Below are 24,061 nucleotides of genomic sequence, written 5' to 3' on the forward strand. Positions count from 1 at the left end.
GGGAGCCTTACAGAGTCCCCTCTGTTTGAGCAGCATTAAAGAACCCAGGGTAATTGTAAGGATTATGTCCTTATTAAGTCATCAGCCTGCGTAGGTGTCCCAGCCTGAAAAACGGGTGTACCCTCCCACAGGCCCTTTTTCCATATTCCCTCTGTGGCCTCTCTCTCTCTCTCTCTCTCTCTCTCTCTCTCTCTCTCTCTCTCTCTCTCTCTCTCTCTCTCTCTCCCTCCCTCCCTCCCTCCCTCCCTCCCTCCCTCCCTCTCTCCTTCCTCCTAATAAAGCTCTAAAAATGTAACTATGGCTCGTGATTCTTCTGCCACCACAGCATCCAGCGCTCTCTTTCGCCACCGCTATGGCTGCTTAACCCCTTCAGTAATAGGACATAAATGATGAATGGGAAATCCTTTCTTGGCCAAAACATGGGGATTGGGACAACTTTTATCAAGTGATTGAAGAATTAATTATTTTATCATCATCTAAGAAAATAAGTGGACAATTTTTAGAACAAATTCCTTCTAAATATTCTAACCACATAAGCTCTGAAGGAAGAAAATAAAGCAGTACTCCAGTGTCGTTTAAACAAAATGGAAAAGTAGGCAACCCTTTACCTTGGTGAGTCAAAAGTGTTGTCCATTAGAATTTCTCCGGAGATGATCTAATCTAGAGCTACCATTATTGTGTAAGAAGAGAACTAGTGACTGAGAAATGCACCCAGGTCCAAGCCGCAAAGAAAGTTACTGTGAGATGGAACCCATGTTTTACAGATTGCCAGTCTAGAGAGCTTATTATCCGAAAATGTAGCATTCTAATAATGGAGTAATTTGTTAGCCTCATTCATATGCACATTTTAACTTTGTGCATCATAATAACTTGGGGGTAAAGTCTTGGTCTGGGTCTTACTCTTCGCCCCCCTGGACTTGACTGGTAGGACACAGCTCTTCCAAAGCAGATGGACAACCTTTATAAGGACCGTCGTCAGTCTGTGAGAGCTACAGCTACCTTGGTCACCCTTGGGCAACTATTCATTCACTCTCACTTTCTTTGATTTCTGCTTTTCATTGAAAACCTTGAGGGCTTTACACCTGCAGTTAAAAACCATCTTCAGATGGTCCTGAGCAATTGCCTGAGGACTTTTTACAGTCATTAAACAGCCTTTTCCTTTTGTTTGTTTGCTTGGCTTTTGTTTAGTGAGTGTAATACAAAATTTGGACTTGGAGCACGGGTCCTGTTTTAGAAGGGAAAAAGAAAACAAAAACAAAATCCTGAGAGACAGTCTAACATCACCTGCCTGGTTTTATAGATGGACACCTGGAGAGAAGTTAAGGGTTGGAGACATCAAGTAAGATGGCTGTAGGGCTGGGCGGTGGTGGCGCACGCCTTTAACCCTTGCACTCATGAGGCAGAGCCAGGCGGATCTCTGTGAGTTCAAGGCCAGCCTGGGCTACAAAGCGAGATCCAGGACAGGCACCAAAACAACACAGAGAAACCCTGTCTGGAAAAACCAAAAAAAAAAAAAAAAAAAAGGAAAAAAAAAAGATGGTTGTTGGTCAGGCTGCTGGAGTTCCCGCTGGAGTTCCTGTACGTTCTTACTATGGAACCATAACACCCCTGAGGTTGCTTATGACACTGCAGTCATCATCATTTAACCTTTCCTTCCAGTAACATCACCTACAGGATTTCTTGGTTACCCATGCCAGTAAATGGTTAATCTCACAGAGCCCAAGGCCCTGGAGCCTTCTGGGAGGGAGCCAGGTGAGTAAAGAGAGTAGATAAAGACAGCACCTGCCCATGGGCTTGGAACAGCCTAGGGACACTGAGAGAATGTAAACACATTCTGCAAATCTCATTGTCTGACTCGGTGCCAGCGTCTTTTGGGTTCCTGTCATGGAAAATATTTCATCTGAGGTCATTCAATGAACAAGGGAGACTTGAATACCCACCGCGATGCCAACTCGGCCCCTGCTTTTGTCCAGATTCAATAAGAAAGGGACTAACGTTTCATGGGTCTAGAGGATCTGCCTTTCGACAATGAAGGAGAAAGGAGACAGGAAGAAACTAAAGGCTGTGCCGTTCTGAACGGCTCTCGCTCCCCCCACCCCCCACCCTGTGTTTGCTCACCGGTTACTTACAAGCACACGCCCTGCGTTTAGAGTAAGAGTTAATATCTGTGCTTCCTCATAAATCTCCACGCAGTGCCTCCAGCTATGTTTTTAATTCTGTGGTGCAGCTTTGAGATTTGAGATGAGTGGAAAGGAGGGGCAGCTGACGAGGTAATAATGGAAGCTGCTATTTCTCATTCTTGGGAGCAGTCTTTGGCTCACGCCTTGCCTCGGTAGAGAGAATCTTGGGAGGCCATGCTGGAAGAGCAGGAGGCAGAGAAGCTGGCTGGGCTGTCCTGTGCAAAGTGATGCACGGCTTCTCCCCCAAGGAAGGAAAAAAAAAAAAAAACAGTCATGGAATGAACAAAGTGTCAGCTAGAGAAGGCACTGGTGGGGCCTATTCCCCAGTTCAGGAAGAGGCAGAGGAGGCCTTCCTGAAAAGACTCCGTCCTGATTGAAGAGATGCTTCTCTCCTTTCAACTTGGAGTTACTTTTTGTCCTTAAAACATACTTCTTCAGGCACATGGTGCTCTGGCCCCTGTTTGAGTAAATCCTTCATTTTTAGCTTACTTCTTCAGCATACCCTTGCTTTGTTACTGTAGAAGGTAAACCTGGCTGGCTGTGGTGACTGAAAATTGTAATTGCCAAGGCTTTCTTCCTTGCCAATAACTGTATTTTAGAACTCTGAGTCACTGAGTAGAACAGGTAATTAACATGGCTCTAAAAAGAACCCCCTTTGAAAATTTTAGTTCTTAGGGTGTGTGTGTGTGTGTGTGTGTGTGTGTGTGTGTGTGTGTGTATGTATGTATTTGTGTGTGTATTTATATGTGTGTGTATGTGTGTGTATGTGTGTGTGAGTGTGTGTATGTGTATGGGAATGTATTGTGTTAGCGGGTGTATGTGAATGTGTGTGTGTGTGTGTGTGTGTGTGTGTGTGAGAGAGAGAGAGAGAGAGAGAGAGAGAGAGAGACAGACAGACAGACAGAGACAGAGAGACAGAGAGACTGATGTGGAAACTATCCTGGAAAGTTCCTTCTAACTTTAGAAGTCTAGGATTCTAAAATTGATCATCACAAACATTTCACCAAGTTCTCTCCTGGAGAGAGTTGCTCTCTCATAGGCTGTTCCTCTATTTTGGTTTGTTTCTGTAGTACTTTGAGGTTTTCAAGGAGCAAAGACCACATCACCTTTCTTACTTCTAGAACAATGAAAATGCAGGCCAGATCCAGAGGGGAGAAAGCAGAAATAAAAGAAGTTGCGATGAGAATCTTTCACTTCTGCCGGGTTTCTATGTCTATGTGTGGTCTGGAAAGATCAAATGATGGCCACGCTGGCTCAGAGACCATCTGATTTGCTCCTGGAACTTGGGGTCTGGGTCCCCCTCTTTGCCTACAGTTGCACAGAGACTGTTCTAATTAAGTGGTGGCTCTGGAGACAGAATGTAGGCACAGATTAGGTGACAACGTCTGGGCTGATTGCAGAGGTTCTCTTGACCCGTTAGAGCAGATAAGGAGCTGTGTTCATTTCACCTAAAGAAACCAGAATTGAAAGCCAGTTTAAGCTATCCATGGGGAGGTCTGTCCAGAGAACTTAGGTTCCTGAATCATAGACACTATCTCCGACTTGCAAAGCAGGCCAGAGCACGTAGGAAGTACTCCTGGGCACAGTCGGGTGGAAGAAAGGGGTCGGTGGCTGCGACAAGCACAGGACCTCCTGAGACTTCCTGTGGGTTGAGGAGGGCTCCCTTCTGTTCTAGTTCTAGTTCACTGGCAGTTCTTGACTTGATGACCTGATTAAGTCTGTTCTGTTTCCTATGATTTACATGTATCAAGTTAGCTCAAAACACACTATTGTCTGGATGAAATAAAATAAAGAAATACAAAACGTATCAAGCTTTGCATATGTGTTAATTGCATAATGCCATATATATAGCATACAAAATGTTTTTTCATCTATTCTTTTTAAGAAAGATTTCTCTTATTTACATATGGGTATATCTGTGTGCATGTACATACATGTATGTGTATCACGGGGATGGGGTGCTGGAAGAGGGCATCAGATCATGTGAAGCTGTAGTTACAGCAGGTTGTGAGCTACCTGATATGTGTGACATGGTGACAGTTTTTATATCACTCCCAGTACTGACATAACTAAATGTCACAATATCTAAACCCTCAATGACTAAGGAATGGATGCGGAGGCCATACAATTTTTAATGTGTGTACAAACATATTGTGAAGGTTCAGTAGGAGTAATCAATCAAATTCCAATTCACAATGAGATTCAGAAAGGGGAATGTGACCTGTTCCTAACCCTACTGTATTGAGTCAAAATCCTGACTGACCTAGGACTATTGACAACTTGTTCTTTGCATTCTGTTCTCTACTTTATTAACTTTTTTATTCTCTCTATGAGTTACTGTAACATGAAATATTTCTGGTCATAAAGGTATGTTTAGTAACCACAATTATCCCCAAACATTTAGCGAGAGGCCGGCCACAAGCTTTCATCCCAGGCCTGTGCTACAGGGCCCGGCAAGCCGCACCTCAAACGCCGCCTATGGAGTGGATGCTTAGCTTTATATTTTCTTCCCACCTTCCTAACAGCTCCTAATGTTCTGGAAAAGGCCATCGTCATGGTCAAAATAGTCAGATATTTAACAATAATATCCTTCTTGAATTTTATGCTTGACTTTCATTTGAGGGCCCCTTAAAGAAAAAAAAGAAACAAGTGTACTTATTAGGCAAGTTTTCTTGACAGATTTTTCATCCCTTTTGGATAAACAAAATTGTATTTGCTGCAGAAGCTGACATACAAAGTAGTAAAGAATTCCATTGTGTGAGTTATTTTAATTGGCTCAAGCCAGAATGCTCCATAAACGAGCAACCATGTATCCCTAAAGGTTGGGATTTATTGCCAGGGCAGAAAAAAAAAAACCAAAAATACAAGGGTATGATCAGAATCAATACAGGATCTGAGAAAGTAGGGTTTGGAAAGAGAACTTCAGAGGCTTGCATAAGATTTTTTTCCCTTCCTTCCTTCCTTCCTTCCTTCCTTCCTTCCTTCCTTCCTTCCTTCCTTCCTTCCTTTCTTCCTTTGTCTTTCTTTTTTTTATACTTTTTGGGCAAAGAACAAAATAAAAATAAAAACAAAGCCAGGCAGTGGTGATGCACGCCTTTAATCCCAGCACTCAGGCGCTGAGGCAGGTGGATCTCTGTGAGTTCCAGGCTAGCCTGATGTACAGAGTGAGTTCCAGGACAGCCAGGGCTACAAGGAGGCACCCTGTTTCAAAAAACAAAACAAAACAAAAAAACAAACAACACACACACACACACACACACACACACACACACACACACACACACACACCTGAGTTTCAGCTTTCAAATACAATCACCAAATACCTGAGAAGTGGGCCGTGTTCCTTCCTTTCTTTCCTTTTGTAAGACACAGAGCTTGGCATCAAGAGGCGGGGCTGTGTGAGCATGTGTGAAACTGTTTACACTCATTCCTGTATGGATAAACACTCAAAAACCATACAATAGTCCCAAAGGAACCCTTCCTTAATACAGGAAGTGACAGCTTTATGAAGGCACCCCCATTAAGCTCTGGTTTTTCATTCTCAAAATCCCGGGATTGAATTTCTAGAAGAAATGAACTGAGTGGGATGCTTCATAGAGCCGCCGACAGTTACAGGCAACTTGGTTCTAAAGCTTGTTGAATGCGGGGAGCCTGAGTTCGGCTTAACCTCCCGGCACCTTCCTGCATCCAGACCCTGCTGAAACCAAAAACCCTAAATTCAGCTAGACACATTGAGAAGAAGACGCCAAATGCACGCCGGTTCTAGTCGGTGTAGCTACACTCTTCTGCCATGCCTGCCTGCCTCCTCTTCCCTTTCAACTTTCCCTTGCTTTCTATTTGTATTTAATGGATGGCCAGGCCCGGGTTCTGTCCGAGGATGGCTTCCTTCCGCACGTTAGGAGCCAGGATTGAGTAGGGATAGAAGCGGGCAGAGTCTCTATAAACATGGGTGTACCCTCTGCTGCAGCTTCATCAGGTGAGCTTTGGGCAGGGAACAGAGAACAAGGGGACGCAGGAGGGGTCACTAACTTAGGGAGCTGAGCATTTTGAATGGTCCTCTTCTGTCTCAAGGATCATAGATGTCCTTCATTTGGCAGATCTTATGTTCTCTCTCAGTCAGTTCTTCTGTTTACTGCTGTCTAAATGATGGCTTCTCCTTGTGTCCTCTTCCCTCTCTTTGAGACTGTCTCCCAGCCTTCCTACCGTCTGTCATGAGGCCAATGCCTCTATTTCCAGCTATGGCTGTTGGCCTGAGCATCAGGGTCACATTTCCATGTGGATTCTCAAAAACTTCCTGCACCTACCCTGATTGAAAGCAGGTCCATCATTTCACCTCCCACATTCCTTAACAGTTTGATTTGAGGTAAGGCACTCACCTCAGAGGAAATAGACAGGCTAAGTGGAGCGTTACAGTCCTTTGCCACATTTTTCTTGTTGATTTATCTACGTAGCCAAACTTTCTTGTAGGCCACCAGCCCCCACATAATGACACAGAAACTTATTATTAATTATGGTAGCTTGGCCCTTAGCTTGGGCTTGTTCCCAACTAGCTCTTATAACTTAAATTAACCTGTTTCTATTTGTCTATGTTCTGCCATGTGGCTTTTACCTCTTTCCTACTCTGTATGTCCGACTTGCTCTGCATCTTGCTGGTGTCTAGATTCATCCTGGGTTCTTCTCTTTCCCGGAAGTCCTGCCTAGTCTCTCCTCCCCAGCTATTGGCCATTTAGCTCTTTATTAAACGAATCAGAAGGTGCCTTTCATACAGTGTGATCAAATATCCTGCAACATATCTAACAGAAATGTCCAATCTAATAAAAATCTCCTCCTCCCTTTAGGAGACCAGGAGAAGGCCTTAGGATTTGCTGGGGGAGCACTGAGGGGCAGTCTCTATTGTCACGCTGGAACCCATGGTCCACTGAGGTCCCCTATGCTACCTTCACTGAGCACCCAATGAAATATACCAATGAGAAGTTCCTTGAGATTTGCAAGGTAGGTGGTACCTTGTCACATATTAGCTGTTTTGGTGAAGCTGTGTGCTTCTAGAACAAGTTCTGTCTTAAAAACTGTTAAGACTCAACCAGAAGGTGAGTTGATAAATATTTAGTTCCTTTTTAGACACTTATGTGTAGCTATTTCATAGATGTCATATATTCATGTAACCATATTGTGGCCCTTCCCTCTTGCTATATTCTTTTAATAGAATATTATAACAAATTACAGTACTTATGTTTGCCTAGTTGTATTTATTGTAAGGGGGTGCAAATGATGGTCTCTGTATAGGTTCATCTTAGTCGTCTTATTCTAGGAAGAAACGTGGAATAGTGTGAAGTATGGTTTGTCATACTGGCTCTGTGGTCACACTGTATGAAGTCATTTCTTTCCATGGGATGGTCTTGGTGGTCTCATCTCTAGAGTGAGTGTGGTGGACACTGCCCTTCCCTCCAGTCTCACTGGACTGTTAGCCACTCAGATGGAAAGCATGTTTAAATGCTCCATAAATCACAAAGCCACGGTGGTTCTTTTTATGCCTCCATTTCTCATCTTCTCAAGCCGACAGTTAACTCTTTGGTGACCGGGCTAGTCCCTTGCACTATTCTCTCATTGCTCTGGTAGCCTAAAGAGGACACCTCTGGATGAATGGAAACAACTTTAATAGTTAATAAATATTAAAGTATTACACCACTGTTGACCTAAAAGCAGCCACCAACCAAGAAAGCACTCAAGCTCAATACTTCAAATACTATAATTCAAACAACAAACATGACTTCCTATCATTTAAATTGGGTTAATCTGTTTATATATAGATGAAATACTTAAGTTCAGGGACACTCCACATAGTTAGAAAGTAAACCAGTTGGAGTTGAAGATTTGATGAAAAATCTAACTATTTTCACAAAACCAAATACACACATGAGTGTGTGCACATAGATTGAGAATTTGTTGTCTTTTCTGTCCTTTTTTAGTGTTTACTTTGACATTTGTATTTTATTTTAAATTATTATAACTCATTTAGTATAAATTTAGAAAATGTCTGGAGTCCTGTTGATGGCACATTAAAATCCTTGAATTAATATACACATACCTATTTATGCAAGTAAATTTGTGTGGTGTAAATAAATAACTGTAAATTGGTAAGTGCCCTTGAGGCAATGTGTCTGTGATTAGACGCTAGATGGGGTCTTAATTGCCCCTAATGAACAGATAAATTGGCTTGGATACATTCTACTCCCAAGACAAGTTGGTGATCCTATTGGGATTCATGCAGGTGTCCCCAGAGACTCATGGTTCCATGGTTGACTCTGGCTCCAACTATCGCAGGCACTGAATTAGTTCAGGGATCATGTTGCTGCACTTCATCTGATACCCATTTCACAATCCCCCAACCAAGCCATCAACAGCAGCTCCTAGGCTGACACTTTACCACCTCAAGCCAACCAAACAAAACAGAGTGAAAACCAAGACCAGCACCAAAACACTTCCACCAAGCCCTGCTGTAAGAGCAGACTTGCGGAGGGAGTTGAGAGGCGGAGGGAGAGTGTGTATGGAACTCAAGTGCCCAACTTCCGATGTAGCACCAGCTCCCCTTCTGTTCAAAAGACCGGAGGAGTAGAAACACTTATGCCTCCATTATATCCTCTGTCCTCATCAGTCCACACCCTCCTTAAACTCCCATTTTTCATTGCTACTATTAGTTGCAATGGAAGACATTTATTACGATACCTGTTAATCCAGACTAAAATGTATAATAATGAATTTTCTCATGGGAATTTTCTTCTTTAAAGGAAAACTGTTTTTAATCATTAAAATGATATATATTTTTTGTATTAATAGTTGAACTTCACTATTAGCCAATACAAATACTTAACCAACTTAGTCATTGCACATGTCACTCCCTGGGACAAGCCTTCTCTTGTTCCTTGTACCTGAGGCAGGAGATACTTATTTCTGAATGGCGTTTGCTGGAAGAAGTTCACAATGAATGATTAAGGACTAAGTTCTGTGCACTACAGAAAAATGTGATAGTTTGATAGGACTTTGTTGTAGTCTGCTACATACAGATGCAATAAAACATTTTTTTTTTCAAGGAACGTGAAAGGTGAAATATTAGAGGGAGTTTGAATCCTTGCCGAAGTATTTATGAATGGAGTTGGGAGACTAGATCACTGCATTTAGCACTGGAGCTCTCAGTGTGTATGTGGTGTGTGTGTGTGTGTGTGTGTGTGTGTGTGTGTGTGTGTGTGTGTGTGGTGTGTATGTGTGAAGCATATACATGCCTATGCAAATATGAATATTAGTTGGTTGGTTTTTAGTCAATCAGATCACTATATGGTTCTGTTAAATGTGCTGATTTTAAGTGCCCCCCCCCGCCCCGTTTCTCTGTATGAGTGTATAGAAGATTGACAGAATCTCTTACAGAGCAGAGTGGGAGGTTTCTTCAAGGGACAAGAGTGAAGAATGACCAACGGGGACATTGCATAGGGTACAATCTGGAGGGATGAGTTTAGATCATGGTTAGCGAGACCCCTGCAAGATCAATCATTTCTTCTTAAATTATTAGTCTCCTTCCTTCCCTCCCTCCCTCCCTCCCTCCCTCCCTCCCTCCCTCCCTTCCTTCCTTCTTCCTTCCTGGCACCAGTCTGGAACTTTCATTTGCTAAAGCCAATTCTTATTCAAAGATCATCCCAAATGAAACTCTCTACAAAAGCCAATGGTCTCCATCTGGGATGTGAGTAAGTCTTTGGTCTAGGTCTCCAAGTTGTAGCTTCTTTTCTTGTTGGTTTATATGTTATAGCATTATATGTCATTAGGGCTTTTTCCAGGATGGAGTCTGATTAAGGTTTTGCTATACTAATATGGAAATGGAGATTTGAACAGGGATTCTTTGTTGAATCTTGAATATGTATAGCTTATGTGAATATTTTCATTTAAGGAGATTTTTAAAGAGTTGAGTTTTTTTCCCAATTTTTCTCTGAGACAGAGGGAAATGGGAGAAATGCATAGCTAAGTCAAAGCCAGGAAGCGGTTCAACTCAGTTTTGCAAATGTTGTAGCACGGGAGAGAGAAACTATGAAGTTGAGTTACACGTAGTCAAAATGTTCAAATTGCTTACAAGCTAATAAAACAACCTATTATTAAAAAAAATATTACAACTCATTCTTTGCCAGAGTATTTCTCTTAGAACCTCTTTATTCACTGCACATTTTCTGGCATTCACAGGATACAAGTATAATTGTTGCTAAGGATACAAACATAAGTGAGATGATATTTTAGCCATGTGCAAGGTAGAGTTTGACAGAAACAGCAAATAAATATGCGAAGATTTAAAAATGGAAGTTTGATTCCAGTGAAAAGGAATGGAGGTCAGTAAAGGTGTAATAATGTCCATGGAGAGAGTAGTCTAGCTGGTGTGTAATCTTACATAGTTCCCCAATATGAATATATGATGACCTAGACAATAAATATAGAAGCCCAAGCAAGTTGGAGTCATAGAAGTAGGAAGTAAGGAAATTTTGAATTACTTAGCAGGGAATTAATAAAAACACATGACCAATATGATACAGAAAACGACAGAGAAGTTAGGCTGAGGTAGCTACTAGGTAGTTAGATGGTGAATACACTAATTTGAATGTCAATAACCATGAATGTGAGGGGTTAGTTTAGCTTATGAGATAATATGTTTGAAACATCCATAGAATAGTTAGGTAGTTAAAACTTTACATCTGAATTGCTGTAGAGAAAGTTGAGAAACTAGAGACAGACATTTCAAATCAAATGACATTGTATCAGGTGTGGGAGTCCACAGAGGTTTCCTAGTAAAATCTGAGCTTGCTTTACCCAGCAGGACTGCATAAGAGGATGATTGGACCATGGGCTTGGGTACCAGGTGTTTGGAAGGGTCTACACTTGGCTGTATCTAGCAAGGAGGAGGTCTTTTGCCCCTCCCCTTGGCATTGTTATAAAAAACCCTTTTGAATACAGTTCTGGGCCATTGGGTATTGACCCAGGTACTCCCGAAGCTATCCTGTGTTTCTGTCTTTCCTCTCATCAGCTAGGTCTCTCTACCTAATATTTCTTATCCTTCTCTCCTCAAGAGTACTCTGGATAAAAAGTGGGGCTAGGGACTCCCAAAATCAAGGCTGAGTTAGGAAGGTACTTGAGAGAGAAGTATTATACCCATAAGGTGTTCGAATTTGAGTTTATACTACCAAGTGATGTAAAAACGTGATGCCTCCTGGTACTCATCAGAAGTGTAAGTCACTTCCACATCTTGCAAACACAGGGCTCAAAATGGCTTCTTTCTGGAAGTCCACCTTACCTGCCCACCTTGAAATCTTTTCAAATCTGCACACGTGCCATGCTGTGTACTACTCTAAATATACAACTGTGAAAATGTAAGATACTAGACTATTTCACATTTAAGGTAGTACACAAAAATAATCTCACATATTATTATATCATTTTACTTTATCTTTATTGCTCATAGGATGAGTGATATTGTCATGCAAATTAACTAACAAAACATCTAAGATAGTAATAAATATCTTCATTTTAGAAGTCAAGACACTTAAACACAGGGATTAAGTAAAGAGACTAAGGCCATGCAATAATAAGTATACCTCCACACCTTAACAGTCACTAATATTCATGGAACTAAGTATAAACCTAAAGGACTTCGTTCGTGTGTAAATGTGATGCTGTGTGTGTATGTGTGTGTGTGTGTGTGTGTGTGTGTGTGTGTGTGTTTCAGAAGGGAGAGTTGAAGCGACTAGGATGAGAATGAAAGTCAGAATGAGTGGGAACTTCTTCTGTAGAAAGAAACTTCTGTCCCATTCTCTTTGTTTTCTGTGTATACTTTAAATTACCCACAGTTACAGGGTCCGCACAAAGCAATTGATAATTCCAGAGGAAATGTGCACGGATGACGTGCATTTTGACCAGCATTGTAACTTGCCAAGAGGTTTCACATCTTCAGTACTGGATGATTTGCTCTTCATCCCAGGGCGCCTTCCTCTCTACAGAGAAGGGTTGAAACCTGTGGCCCCAAGGCTCGGAAAATCTGCCCAGCTAAGGAATGTGGGCCCGCAGGCGTGAAACCTGGTCTCTTTGCCCAGTATAAACAGGAAGCGAGTGATGGTTGTAATAAAGAAAACTGAGATTCTAGGCGGGAGCTGCTGGCAGACAGCACCTGAAGCAAGCGGGGGGCCCAGGCACTCAGCTGGTAAATAATTGCTCTAAAGTCAAGAATACTGCACCTCCTCCTCCGTGAACACTACCATGCTTCACCCACATCAGCACACGGCCCCCGTGTAACTGGAGTTGTTAAAACTTGACCCTGTGTTTTTGAGCCAGAAATAAAAGCGGGAGACAGAGGTGGGTGTATAAAAGCTTTTAGACAAAAGTATGTGGCTGGTGGCATTCATATCAGATGACACAGCGTTCCTGTCACATAGATTGAGTTCAGGTGCTTGAAATGCTCAAGAGCCAGCTTGGGGACGTGGCCTTTTGTCTGCCACTCCTTTAGGGAGCAGCTTGTCCCTCTAAGCATGCATGCCTTACCCCCTTTGAGAGTGTTCCAGACATGACTGGGAATGAAGTGTAACCAATGAAATGCAGTGTGCTGAGTATGAAAGAGTGTCAATATTTTCTTTCTAGCCCTTAGATTCTGAGACCACAGGGGATTCTCAAGAAATGACGCTCACAATGAGTTCTGAAGACATGTTCAGTAATCCCATTTGACAAACACTAACTTCTGAGAAGGCATTTTGTTAATCCAGATGGTCTTGGTAAATGGAAGTGTTGAGACTGTATTTTACCATTTTGGAGACGGTGGTTTCTTGATGATGATGGTGATGATGGTGATGTTGATAATAATGATAAAGGAGCTAATATTTATTGTTTGTAAGAAACAAACTTGTTAATGGTTTCTGCAATGATTCTGAATACCAGCTTTATCTCATTGCACACCCTGGCCCCTCCTGCTGTATATGAATACATAGTCATTCTCTCTCTCTCATTTGTTTTACCTATGAATTTGATATTATCAGTATACTCATTTTTACGGAAAGAGAATATAAAACTCAGGAAGGCTTAATAATTTACCCAGGGGGCACACCACTGGTGAATACCTTGCTTACAACTTAACATTTATCTAATCCCAGTACTTAATGCTACATATATTGTGAATCTGTGTGTTTCGTAGTTCAGTGAGTCTTTTTAAATGAGATAGGGTGTTCGTACATAGCCCAAGTTGGTCTTGAACGTTTCATCCTCCTGTCCTTTGTCTCCTGAGTATTGGAATGTAGACATGTACCACCCTACATCTTAAAAGGAAGGGACTTTGGATTGTTCCAAAATTCTAGAGCTGAGACAAGATAAGACATTTTAAGCAAAGGAAACATAACCAAAAGCTACAAATTACAAAGCTGTATGAAATGTTCTTAGATAATGACTAAGAATATGTGCATTAATTGAGTGAGTGAGTAAGTGAGTGAGTGAGTGTGTGTGTGTGTGTGTGTGTGTGTGTGTGTGTGTGTGTGTGTGTTTAGAGGGGAAGATTGCAGGTGGATAGAATGGGAACAAACATTAGCATGAGTAGAGACTTTTGTGTAGCAGAAATCCTACAGGTGTCTGAGAGATAGGTGTTACAGAGTATGCTGTATACTTAAACTGTAAAAGATATTCTTGCCCATAGAAGAACTCCATTTGATTCCCAAATAGTAATAGCCTTGTGATGGCTTACTATATAAAGGCCACACTTGCAACTCTGCTTAGAAAACTTGTTAATATATTTGAGTGGCGATATCAGTGAAATGCAACAGAAGAAAAGATTATTGTTATTATTATTATTATAAAACATTTATATTTATTTTATGTGTATGAGTGTTTTGCCCACATGTCTCTGCATACCATGGTGCTGTTGGAGGCCAGAAGAGAGTGGAGAGTGTCAGATTCTCTGTAACTGGAATTACAAATGGTTGTGAGCCATCCTGTGGGTGTTAGGAACTCAACCCAGGTACTCTGCAAGAGCAGCAAGTGCTCCCAACTACTGAGATATCTCTCCAGTCCCAGAAGAAAAGACTATTTTTAATTGGCTATGCAGGGAGGCATTATGGAGCCTTGAACTTGGTTTTGAAAGATGAAAGAAATATGGAAACTACAAAAATTTTTGGACTGAATTATGAACTGTGCAAGTTAGGGAGCAGTTCAACGATTTTCATTAATAAATCTCGTTTTAAAGTAAAATCTGACTCTAAACTAAGTATAATGAAAGGAATAAAAATATCCCAATGGGTTGAGTGAAGGAATTGAAGCAGATTGCCCACTTGTCTTGCATTTTCGTTTACACTCTTGTCTCCAGCCCAAAGTTACCAATTAAACTGACATTATTAATAATAGCACCTATTTGGTTTTCAAAAGAGTGGTTTGTAACTATTATAAGTTACACATAGAATGTAGTTCTCATCTCTCATGGAAGAAGCTTCTTTGGGAAACAGATGGAGACTTTTACAGAGACTCACAACTGGTTAAAAGGGAGACAATAAGTGTCCCTGGGATGCCCAACTCCGGTTCACACATGTGCAACACAACCCACACACCTAGGGTTAGGGACCATTGAGGAAGAGGAATAGAGTCTGTGAGAGCCAGTGGACTAGGATGCCTGGTTCTAGCTAGTGCCTTTTACACATGATAGAAAATATGCATGCATGAATTTTCAAAAATATAGTTTCCTTAACGAGACCTGCATGATGATATCAGTTGACATGCTGACATGGATGAGGGGGAGGGAATTCCAAAGGTCCTGCCCCTACTTGCAGAGCTACAAGTGATCAATGGCTGCAGAGAGAGAGGGAGGATCAGTTTCCTCCAGGGTCATACTCCCACATAGGTTGTCTAATGCCAAATGGTCAGCCTTGTATACACACACACACACACACACACACACACACACACACACACACACACACACACACTGATAAGTAGACTTGATAGATAGGTTACATATATATGCGCATGTGTGTGTATAACAAAAATAATCAAAGAAGAGGTCATAAATTAGGGAGGGATGAGGAAGCATGAGAAGAGTTTGAGGGCTATGGAGGACAAGAGTGATGAAGATACAATATTCATATATGTAGTTCTCAAAAAATAAATAAACAAGGACACCAGCAACAAAAGGTCCAAGTTGCCACTCAAGTGTTGTGCTTAAGGAACATGGTTTGAAGTTACAGGACTGATTATTTTCTCTGTCTGCCTTTGTAGTAGTGAGAGGCATGGATATTCTCTGAGGATTTCCATGTGGCAGGAAGGAGGCTGAGCTGGAAAAACACCCATATCTAGGCCCTTTGTAACTTGCTCAACATCATTTCTATCCATGGAAATCTTGCTAATCTTTAGCGATTGTCCACGGGTCTCCTTTTGAGGTCATTCTTCATAGGCACTTATGTCTCTTTTCCTGCCTGTTATAATGAACTTCGCATTACTCCAGCAGGTGGATTTTGTAGCCTACATCGTAGTCAATTGTCTTTTGAGGGCAGCAATTTTTCTTATTTGTCTGTTAGCATTCAGCAGTGTCCAACAAGTATGTAATTCATAATAGACTATGGGCAAATATTGATTAAGGTGATTCCTTAATGTTGTACAAGTTATGAATAATACAAAACAAATAAGGCAGATAATTTTACTATGTGTGTTCTTTCTTGGCTGAGTACTATATTAAAAGTTAAACAAAGGCAATTCCAACATTTCTGAGGCGTCATTCATGTTTAAGAAGTAAGAGTTGTTGTCCCCAGGAGGGTGGTCTACCCCATCAGGGATTGACTGGGAGGGGATGCTCAGGGGCTTCCTGGAGTCACTAACTTCATGCTTCTCCCCTTGTTCCTCAGTTGTCCGGGTTCACATCGAAGCTTGTTCCAGCTATCGAGAATGCTCGCAAGGATTCCGCTGGGTCTGGAGGAGGAAAGGAACTCATGGTGTTAACCCAACCTATCCTGATTGAAACCTACACAGGGCTCATGTCATTCATTGGAAACCGGAACAAACTTGGCTATTCGCTTGCTCGGGGGAGTATTGGCTTTTGAGCCTCTTTGTTACAAAGCACATCATCTGTAGATAACTGATGTGTTTAAATTAACTACTTTTTTGGATTACAATAGTTACTTTAAAATAATATTTAAAGGACTTACTTGTTAGTGTTTTAGGTAGTATAAAAGCTTGATTAGACTGGTAGACATTTAAAGTCTCATATGAGAGAAATCAAATTTCTGTAAAACCAGACTAAATACTTTACATTAAATACTCCTAATTTAAAACCTCTAGATAGAATCCATTATGCAACTTAAATTTAAATTTGCTAAAATTTAAGCTTTTGTTTTTCTGTTCCTCACATCCACAGGTACTTTCAACATTTTAGTTCTCATCCCATGAACCCTTTTTTATCCTCCATAGGCTCTCACTGGCTCCGCTATTGTAGCTGCCATTTATGAGGGCATTCTAGTCCATAGTCCTATATCTGATATTTGCCCCATGATTCCGGCTCTGCCTCATGTCTTCCAGTGATACCTATGTCAGTCATTCTGATGCTCCCTTGCTTTAAGCATTTTCCAAACCCAGATTTCTCTGTGGTATTTTTTATAATCCATCTCTGAAACCTACCAGTTTCATGGTTTGAATTCTAAGCCAAAGACATCCCATTATAGTAATACATGGGTATGTGGCATAACATTGTATCCAAGCTTAAAATACATTCTCCTAAGACTAGAGACATAACTCATTCCCATAGAGCTTGCCCAAATTGTACAAAGTCTTGAATTTGATTCTGAGCACTGAAAAGAAAAAAAAATGAACCAAAAATCAAAAGCCACCCACAGTCTCCTTCTCAATTCCATCTTTCACTGATCAAGTCTTCAACTCTTAACATGGTCTCTTAATTAGGATCTCTACTCAAGGCATTTTCAATTAGTCATTCACCTCGATGCCGTTCCTAAAGCACAATTTGATCAGAGCACTCCACAGTCGATCACTACTGTCCAATAGTTCATTCTATTTTGCAGTATTTTTTCAAGTATCTTTTAACAACATATCCTCTTCCAGTGAAATCTTTTGTGGAGTCAGTACAGGACACAGAAGAAGAGCGAGCCCTGTGGTTAGAGTGCAGATGGGACCAGCTATCTCCATTATTAGACTCCTGATCTCAGAGGGTTTGGAGGGCACCACTACAAAACATTGTCTTCATTCATTTCATATCCATTTCTTTTTCCTTTTAGTTCTTCTGGTGTCCTCCTGACTTCGCTCTAACTTTGAGCATCCCAGGGCAGCATTTCATTTCTTTTGGTTTCTTCCTTTTTAGAATTTTAAATCTCACATTTTTTAGCTTAGCCACTCTGAATGCCCATCACTGTAAACATTACTACAGGCAGCCTTTTGCTACCACTGAGACCCAAAGTTGAGATACTTACCTTGATGCTAAGGTTGAAAGTGCTAGCTGTTTTATTCTTTGGCTCCTCTGACATTTCCTTAACACTTTCTCTCTCTCTCTCTCTCTCTCTCTCTCTCTCTCTCTCTCTCTCTCTCTCTCTCTCTCTCTCTCTCTCTTTCTCTCTCTCCCTCCCTCCCTCCCTCTCTCTTTCTCTCTCTCTCTTTCTTTCTTTCTTTTTTTTCTTTCTTTCTTTTTAGAAAGCTTTCTTCCTCAGATTCAACGACTCAGGTCCAGGCAGTTATCAGTTTGGTACACACATTCAGAAACAGAACTTGGATAAATAGCCCTTATTCCATTCTGTTTACTTCCATTACTATTTTGTTCCTTTCTTCATCCTGCTCTGTCACACCTACCTCTTCCCCCAGGATGGCAAATATTGTTCAAGTCCCTAAGGCAAGGAACTTCTATTGAGACTGGGAGAGGAAATGTTGAAATCCTTAGCTGTCCTGTCAACAGTAGTGGAATGAAAAGTCATTGGCAGCGCTTCTGAAGCGGGCCTCATTGGCAAATTATTTTAATATTGTTGCCTGAAAATCCCCATATGCCTCCAGGTAGTGGCATTTACTGGCACAAGCCGCTGAAATGCCCAGCTTACTCTCTCAAGTTACCATTTAAGGATTTTCCTGGTGATTGATTGCTCTGTGCATGTCTGTCCCTTTTGTCGAGCTCAGTCAGACATTCCTAAGGGACTTTCTCTCGGACACAGTGTAGCATCCTTAGCGGAAGCTACCCAAAATGCAAGAGAGAAGGAGAGGCTGTTTCATTCGGAGATCTGATCTCTGTGTTGCATATGATGAAGAGTGAGCCCAGAGCTTCCCTGAAAACTTCCTCTAAAGATATTTGGACAAGATTGTTGACTAACACATGGGCTCTACAAAGCAGGGTTGTCCACTAAGTGAGAGGACTCAGGAATTTGAGTAGCATTTCAAGGTAAGAAAGAACATCTTTTTAGTGTCAAATATCCAAAGACTGAAGGGTTACTTCTCGAAGTATGAGCCCCAACTCACTTGATATAAAGATGACTAGAAATGATGTACACTGGGAATCGCATTGGTGTAGCACAATATCTGAAAAGTCGACACAGACCTTTAAGGCTTTGACCTGTTCTTCTCTAAATAATGGTTGCTAAACATTCAAATAATTAGAGACCTGTGTTGGAAAGAACTGAATCAATCCTGTGAGTTCCTAAAAATTGCATTAATTTCCTAATGCTTAGTTTTCTAATATCCAAACTGGAGGCAGTTTATGCTTATTTCCCAGATGTGGAGCCCCAGTGACATGGTGTCCAACCCACCCACTGACACAGAAAACATCAAGTTCCTGCCTATATAAAGTGACTTCTGCTGAAGACTCGGGGGGCAGCAGCTGGGATAATTCAATTCAGTTCCCGACGGGAATTATTTCTTTGTCACATGAAGCTACTATTATCTGATGTGTGGTGTTCTCATTGAGTTCTTTGTCCTTATGCTCAACTGATAGCCACAGACCAGGGGAGCCACATGTGCACCCCAGCTCTTCCCTCTGTCATCGGAAATCTTCCACTAACGTTTCCCAAATGGGAATCATCAATCCAATTTGAAACTGGACTGGATACAAGAACCTTAAAACTACAACGTCACCATAATCCTGTGTTGCTTGGCCGTCTTTTTATCTGATCTTTGTTTCTTTCAGTTTTTCCCAATACAAAATTTCTAATAAGACTTCCTTCGGAATCTGTTGGAATCTCTATCAATAGAACCCTCAACATCTTCTGATGTGTCTCAGAAAAAAAAATCTCCTCCTATTGACTCAGAACAAGCCGTGTCTACCTGCCAGCTCTTTCATTTAAAAACGTGTTGACTGGTGTAGTGTGGTTTAACTCTCCAAGCCAGGGTGGGGGCATTTGGGAACAGAAGTGAAGCTGCCACATTTCTTAGTTTACAAGGAAGGGCTGGTCATGGTCAACATGCCTGACTTCCCAGGGGTCAACTGGGCTCTCTGGTGCCCTGACTTGTGCTCATCTTTTAACATAGAAAGGAGAAACTAGTTTATGTGTTGGCCGCTTCCAGATCCTTTGCCTTGAGTCCCAGTTTCATGGTCCCTTTGTTGAAATATTACTCAAGGAACCACTTTACAGAGCCCTGGGGCTAAGGAAGGAGAGAAACCTGCCAAACCAATGCCTTCATTTCACAGAACATGAAGCACAAGCCTAGAAACTAAAAAAAAAAAAATGCTTTAAAAAAGACAGTGAATTCTTGGCAACGCTGGGTTTAGACCAAATTCTCCAGTTCCTATTTTTGACCCACAGCTCTATCCAATGTAGCACCTCCATTCCCAGAGACAATTTCATTGCCATCCTTGTATCATATACAGTTGGGTTAATTCTAAAGTGAGAAAACAATAGGCCACAGTTGTTTAGGGGGGATTTCCAGAAGTTGCCTTTATTTTCGTAAAGGCTAAGGTCACTCATGGAACACTCTGACTTCCTATCTGATCAAAACGCCCAAACAAAGCTGCGGAAGCCAGCGGAGCCAGCAGATGTTTGGTAAGGTAGCTTTACCTCTGCCTGGCATTTTGTAGGGCAGCAGAGAGAGGGCAAACGTATTAAATTTAGGCTTAAAAGCTCCTTAGAAATTCTTTGCACACAAGAGACCACGTTGGAGAAAAGAAGATGACTTATGCCAAAGGGAAGAAAGAGAGAGGCTAATGCCTGTGGTTTTCAAAGGTTAAGAACAACAACACACACAAAAAAAGCCCAAGTATTTGCACAGGGATGAATGCTCACTGGCTTTTGGCCAACAATTATACAAGGGCTTGTGCCCACATCCTGTAGCTGTGGTTTAGGGACGCTGCTCATGAGTGACTTCTTATGCTCAGTGACAGGAAACTTTAGTCACCGATGTGTAAACTCACCTCTGGTCCGCACCTCCCACAATGAGCTCTGAAGACACGTTGGGGACAAGCCTCCAGATTTCCTTGCAGATACCAATCCCCTAAGGAAGAACTCCATTGGAAAGTGATTGCGGCCTTTTCAATAATTATTCTATCTGGTTATGGCAGCCCCTTAAGATAATGCTGCAACGAAAAGGGGGAAGTATGATATTGTCTGCTAGACTCTCTTTAGCCTCCAAATCCAAGACAAATGGTAAGCCACATTTCACTTCAGGGATGCATCCAAGACGAAATTCAATGCATTAAAGCCATGCGGCTGCTTTTCCACCTCTGTTCGATGCCTCTTATGCTATTTCACACTCCAGTCCAAGATTTCTTACCAAATATTTAAGATGTCTCCATTTCAGTGACACCAGATGGAAGGTGCAAGCTTGGATTAATTCATTTGAATGAGTCTATGAGGTGTCTTCATGTTGTAGTATGTCTTTGGGAATGCATTGGAACTGAATTCGCCACACCATCAAGTCGTTTCCTGTATCATGTCCACAGTGCTAGCTCGTGCAACTCAGAAATTCATTCTTTCCCTTCCCTTTATACCCTCTTCCCTCTTTGTGGAACACGTGGAATGTTCCAAGGGGCCTCGCAGGTTATCTTGTTCAGCCTGCTCCTTGGTTCAAGGAGACACTCAAGCAGTGTAAGTTGATAGACAATTTCTGCACAAATGTCCCTGTTTATAGACTCCACCCCCTTTGTTTTCTCTTCTGTTTTCTTTGCTCTGCTTTGCTCTTTATTTTTATTTTAGCACTTAGAACTGGACCCATGTCTCAAAGCAGGCCAGGTAAGCACTCCACCTCTGAGTAGCTTTAGCCCAGTCTATTTTCTAAAGCAATTAATTCTAATAATAACCTATATCAAAGATGATTTCTCTGACTATTGGACTCACGTTTCTCTTGGAAAATGTATTGAGACAGCATCCCTCTGTAGCCTAGGCTGACCTTGAACTCACAGCAATCCTCCAGCTTCCATGCTCTGAGGGATGAGATTACCATCATGATCTGCCTTACCTGGTCTGATGTTTTCATCCAGGACTTTCCTTTTCTGCTTTCAGTCTAGAAGATAACATGAGAAAGATGTTCCCATCACAGTGCTCCTAGCATAGGCAGAGGGCTTCCTCAAGTCCTAAGTAATCTCTCCAAGCAGTTGACTGAGGTGTGGCTGAAATCAGAACTAGCCATTCCATCATCATCATCTTCCTCATGGAATCTGAGGATTCCAGTTCAATGCCAGCAACTCCTGCTGTGGTCTTTTCTCCAGATAATAGCTACTGTGGAGCTGTTCAAGAAGGTGGATGGTCTCACTCAGAAATGTGCTTCACATGGGCTTGAAGAAGGCTCCTTGGGCCACCTTAGAGGAGCTAGAGCAGTGGTTCTCAACCTGTGGGTCTTGACCCCTTCAGGGGTCAAACAATCCTTTCATAGGGATCACCTAAGACTATCAGAAAGCACATATTTATATTAGGATGCATAACAGTAGCAAAATTACAGTTCTGAAGTAGCAATGAAATCACTTTATGGTTGGAGGTCACAACAACATGAGGAACTATATTAAAGCATCTCTGCACTAGGAAGGCTGAGAACCACTGCTCTAGAGGCTGGATGAGAAGGTTTCACAAACTAAATCACTTTAGAGTCCCTATCTCCTTAGACTTTTGGACATCTTCCTCTGTGTTTCACCTTCATTAATAATACTGCCTTTGGTCTGTGTTTTAGTTAATTAACATACCAAACTATCAGAATTCTTAGTGCTTCAAACACACCGATGATAGAATATTAACCAGTGAAAAAATAAATAAATAAAACTCAATACTCTCTTGCACAACATGGTATTTCTGACTTATTAAAAATATTTTGAATAAATTTCCATATATAGTTTCCAGTTTTTTTTATATTGAAATGAATTGGCAAAACTTTGTAGTTAATTTGGTATCTTATATACCTTATGAGTCATATTTTAAATTTAATTTTTAGGAGTTGATTTGTGGTGTAAGTCTAGGAGTGATGTAGAATAAGAATGGGTAATTGTAGATCAGATATAGCTGTGTCGGGTGGTCCCCTGGTATGGGTTTTGCTGCTTGACTGCATTAATGTATTCCCTAGTGCCTGATGTAGTTAGTGATGTGATGCTCTTCCACTCTCGCTCTGTAGCTCACTTGCTCTCTTGGTTAGTAATTGCTGACTTGACACACTTTAGAGTCACCTGGGAAGAGGGTACCTCAATTAAGAAATTGCCTCCATCAGATAGACCTACAGGCAAATCCCTGGGGACATTTTCTTGATTAATGATTGATGTGGGAGGACCCAGCTGATTGTGGGTAGAGTCACCCCTGGGCAGGTGTTCCTGGGACTGTGTAAGAAAACAAGCTGACAAGCTAAACAAGCCAGTAAGCAGCATTCTTTCATGGTCTCTGCTTTGGTTCCTGCATCCAGTTTCCTGCCTTGTCTTCCCACAATGAGGAAGACAACCTGTAAGCTTAACAAACCCTTTCCTCTTCTAGGTGCTTTTGGTCAGTGTTTTATCACAGCAGCAAAGAAGCTAAGTAGAACACACAATACAGACTCACACACACAAACATACGTGCACACACACACACACACACACACACACACACGTGTGTGTGTGTGTGTGTGTGTGTGTGTGTGTGTGTGTGTGCTCCTTCTCCTTATTACTAATAGCATTAGCAGCAATTTGCTTTTAGGTTTTAGCAGGACCAACAGGGCACCCCGCTTCCCTAGCCAGCAGAGAACTTGATCACTACTCTCCAAGATGACACCACAATGGCCCATTTATTGAGGATATCCTGTTGACAGAAGCATCTGAGCATGAAGCAACAACTATTCTAGCACTACAATCTTCTATACAACACAAATATAAAAAAGCATCAGAGTCACACTAGGTGATCAGTGATCTGGGACACAGGTATACAGATCCCCTAAGACAAGTGACAGGTTGTTGTATTGCATCACTAAGAGTCACAGGAACTATTGGATTTTTTGGGTGGTTGTTGTTTTTTTGTTTTTTTTGTTTTTTTTTTTTGGTATTTTGGAGACAGTGGGTGCCTCAAAAGATTGCCACACTTGAGTTGAGCTTGGAAAAGGAGAAGGATATGGAGTAGATCAATGCTAGTATGTGTGATGCCTTACCACTTGCCTGTATAGCTCAGAAGATTCAATGATGCTTGAGGAGTCTGTGGCCAATAGAGGTACTGCATAGAAACATTGGACACTTCCTCTATGTAACTGCCTGGATAGACCTGAGGATTTGTTTGTTTGTTTGTTTGTTTGTTCGAGACAAGGCTTCTCTGTGTAGTTTTGGTGCCTGTCCTGGATCTCGCTCTGCAGACCAGGCTGGCCCCTAACTCACAGAGATCCTCCTGCCTCTGCCTCCTGAGTGCTGGGATTAAAGGTGTGCACCACCACTGCCCAGCTAGACCTAAGGATTTTAAACAGATTTATTCCATACAACTAGGTAACTA

General features: G+C 41.6%; 1 protein-coding gene across 2 annotated transcripts in view; it reads left to right on the top strand.

Moving 5' to 3' along the window:
• Positions 1-16,350, top strand: part of Tprg1 (tumor protein p63 regulated 1) — a 158,308-nt gene extending 141,958 nt beyond the window's left edge. For both annotated transcript variants that reach the window (XM_042259116.2, XM_076548650.1), the window contains exons 5-6: positions 7,019-7,172; positions 16,067-16,350. In XM_042259116.2, coding sequence (XP_042115050.1) covers positions 7,019-7,172; positions 16,067-16,261 — 349 coding nt within the window. In that variant the 3' untranslated portion in view covers positions 16,262-16,350. The remainder of the gene's footprint in view (positions 1-7,018; positions 7,173-16,066) is intronic.
• Positions 16,351-24,061: the final 7,711 nt, after the last annotated feature.

Source organism: Peromyscus maniculatus, chromosome 12, assembly GCF_049852395.1.
Source record: "Peromyscus maniculatus bairdii isolate BWxNUB_F1_BW_parent chromosome 12, HU_Pman_BW_mat_3.1, whole genome shotgun sequence".
Classification (NCBI taxonomy): Eukaryota; Metazoa; Chordata; class Mammalia; order Rodentia; family Cricetidae; genus Peromyscus; species Peromyscus maniculatus.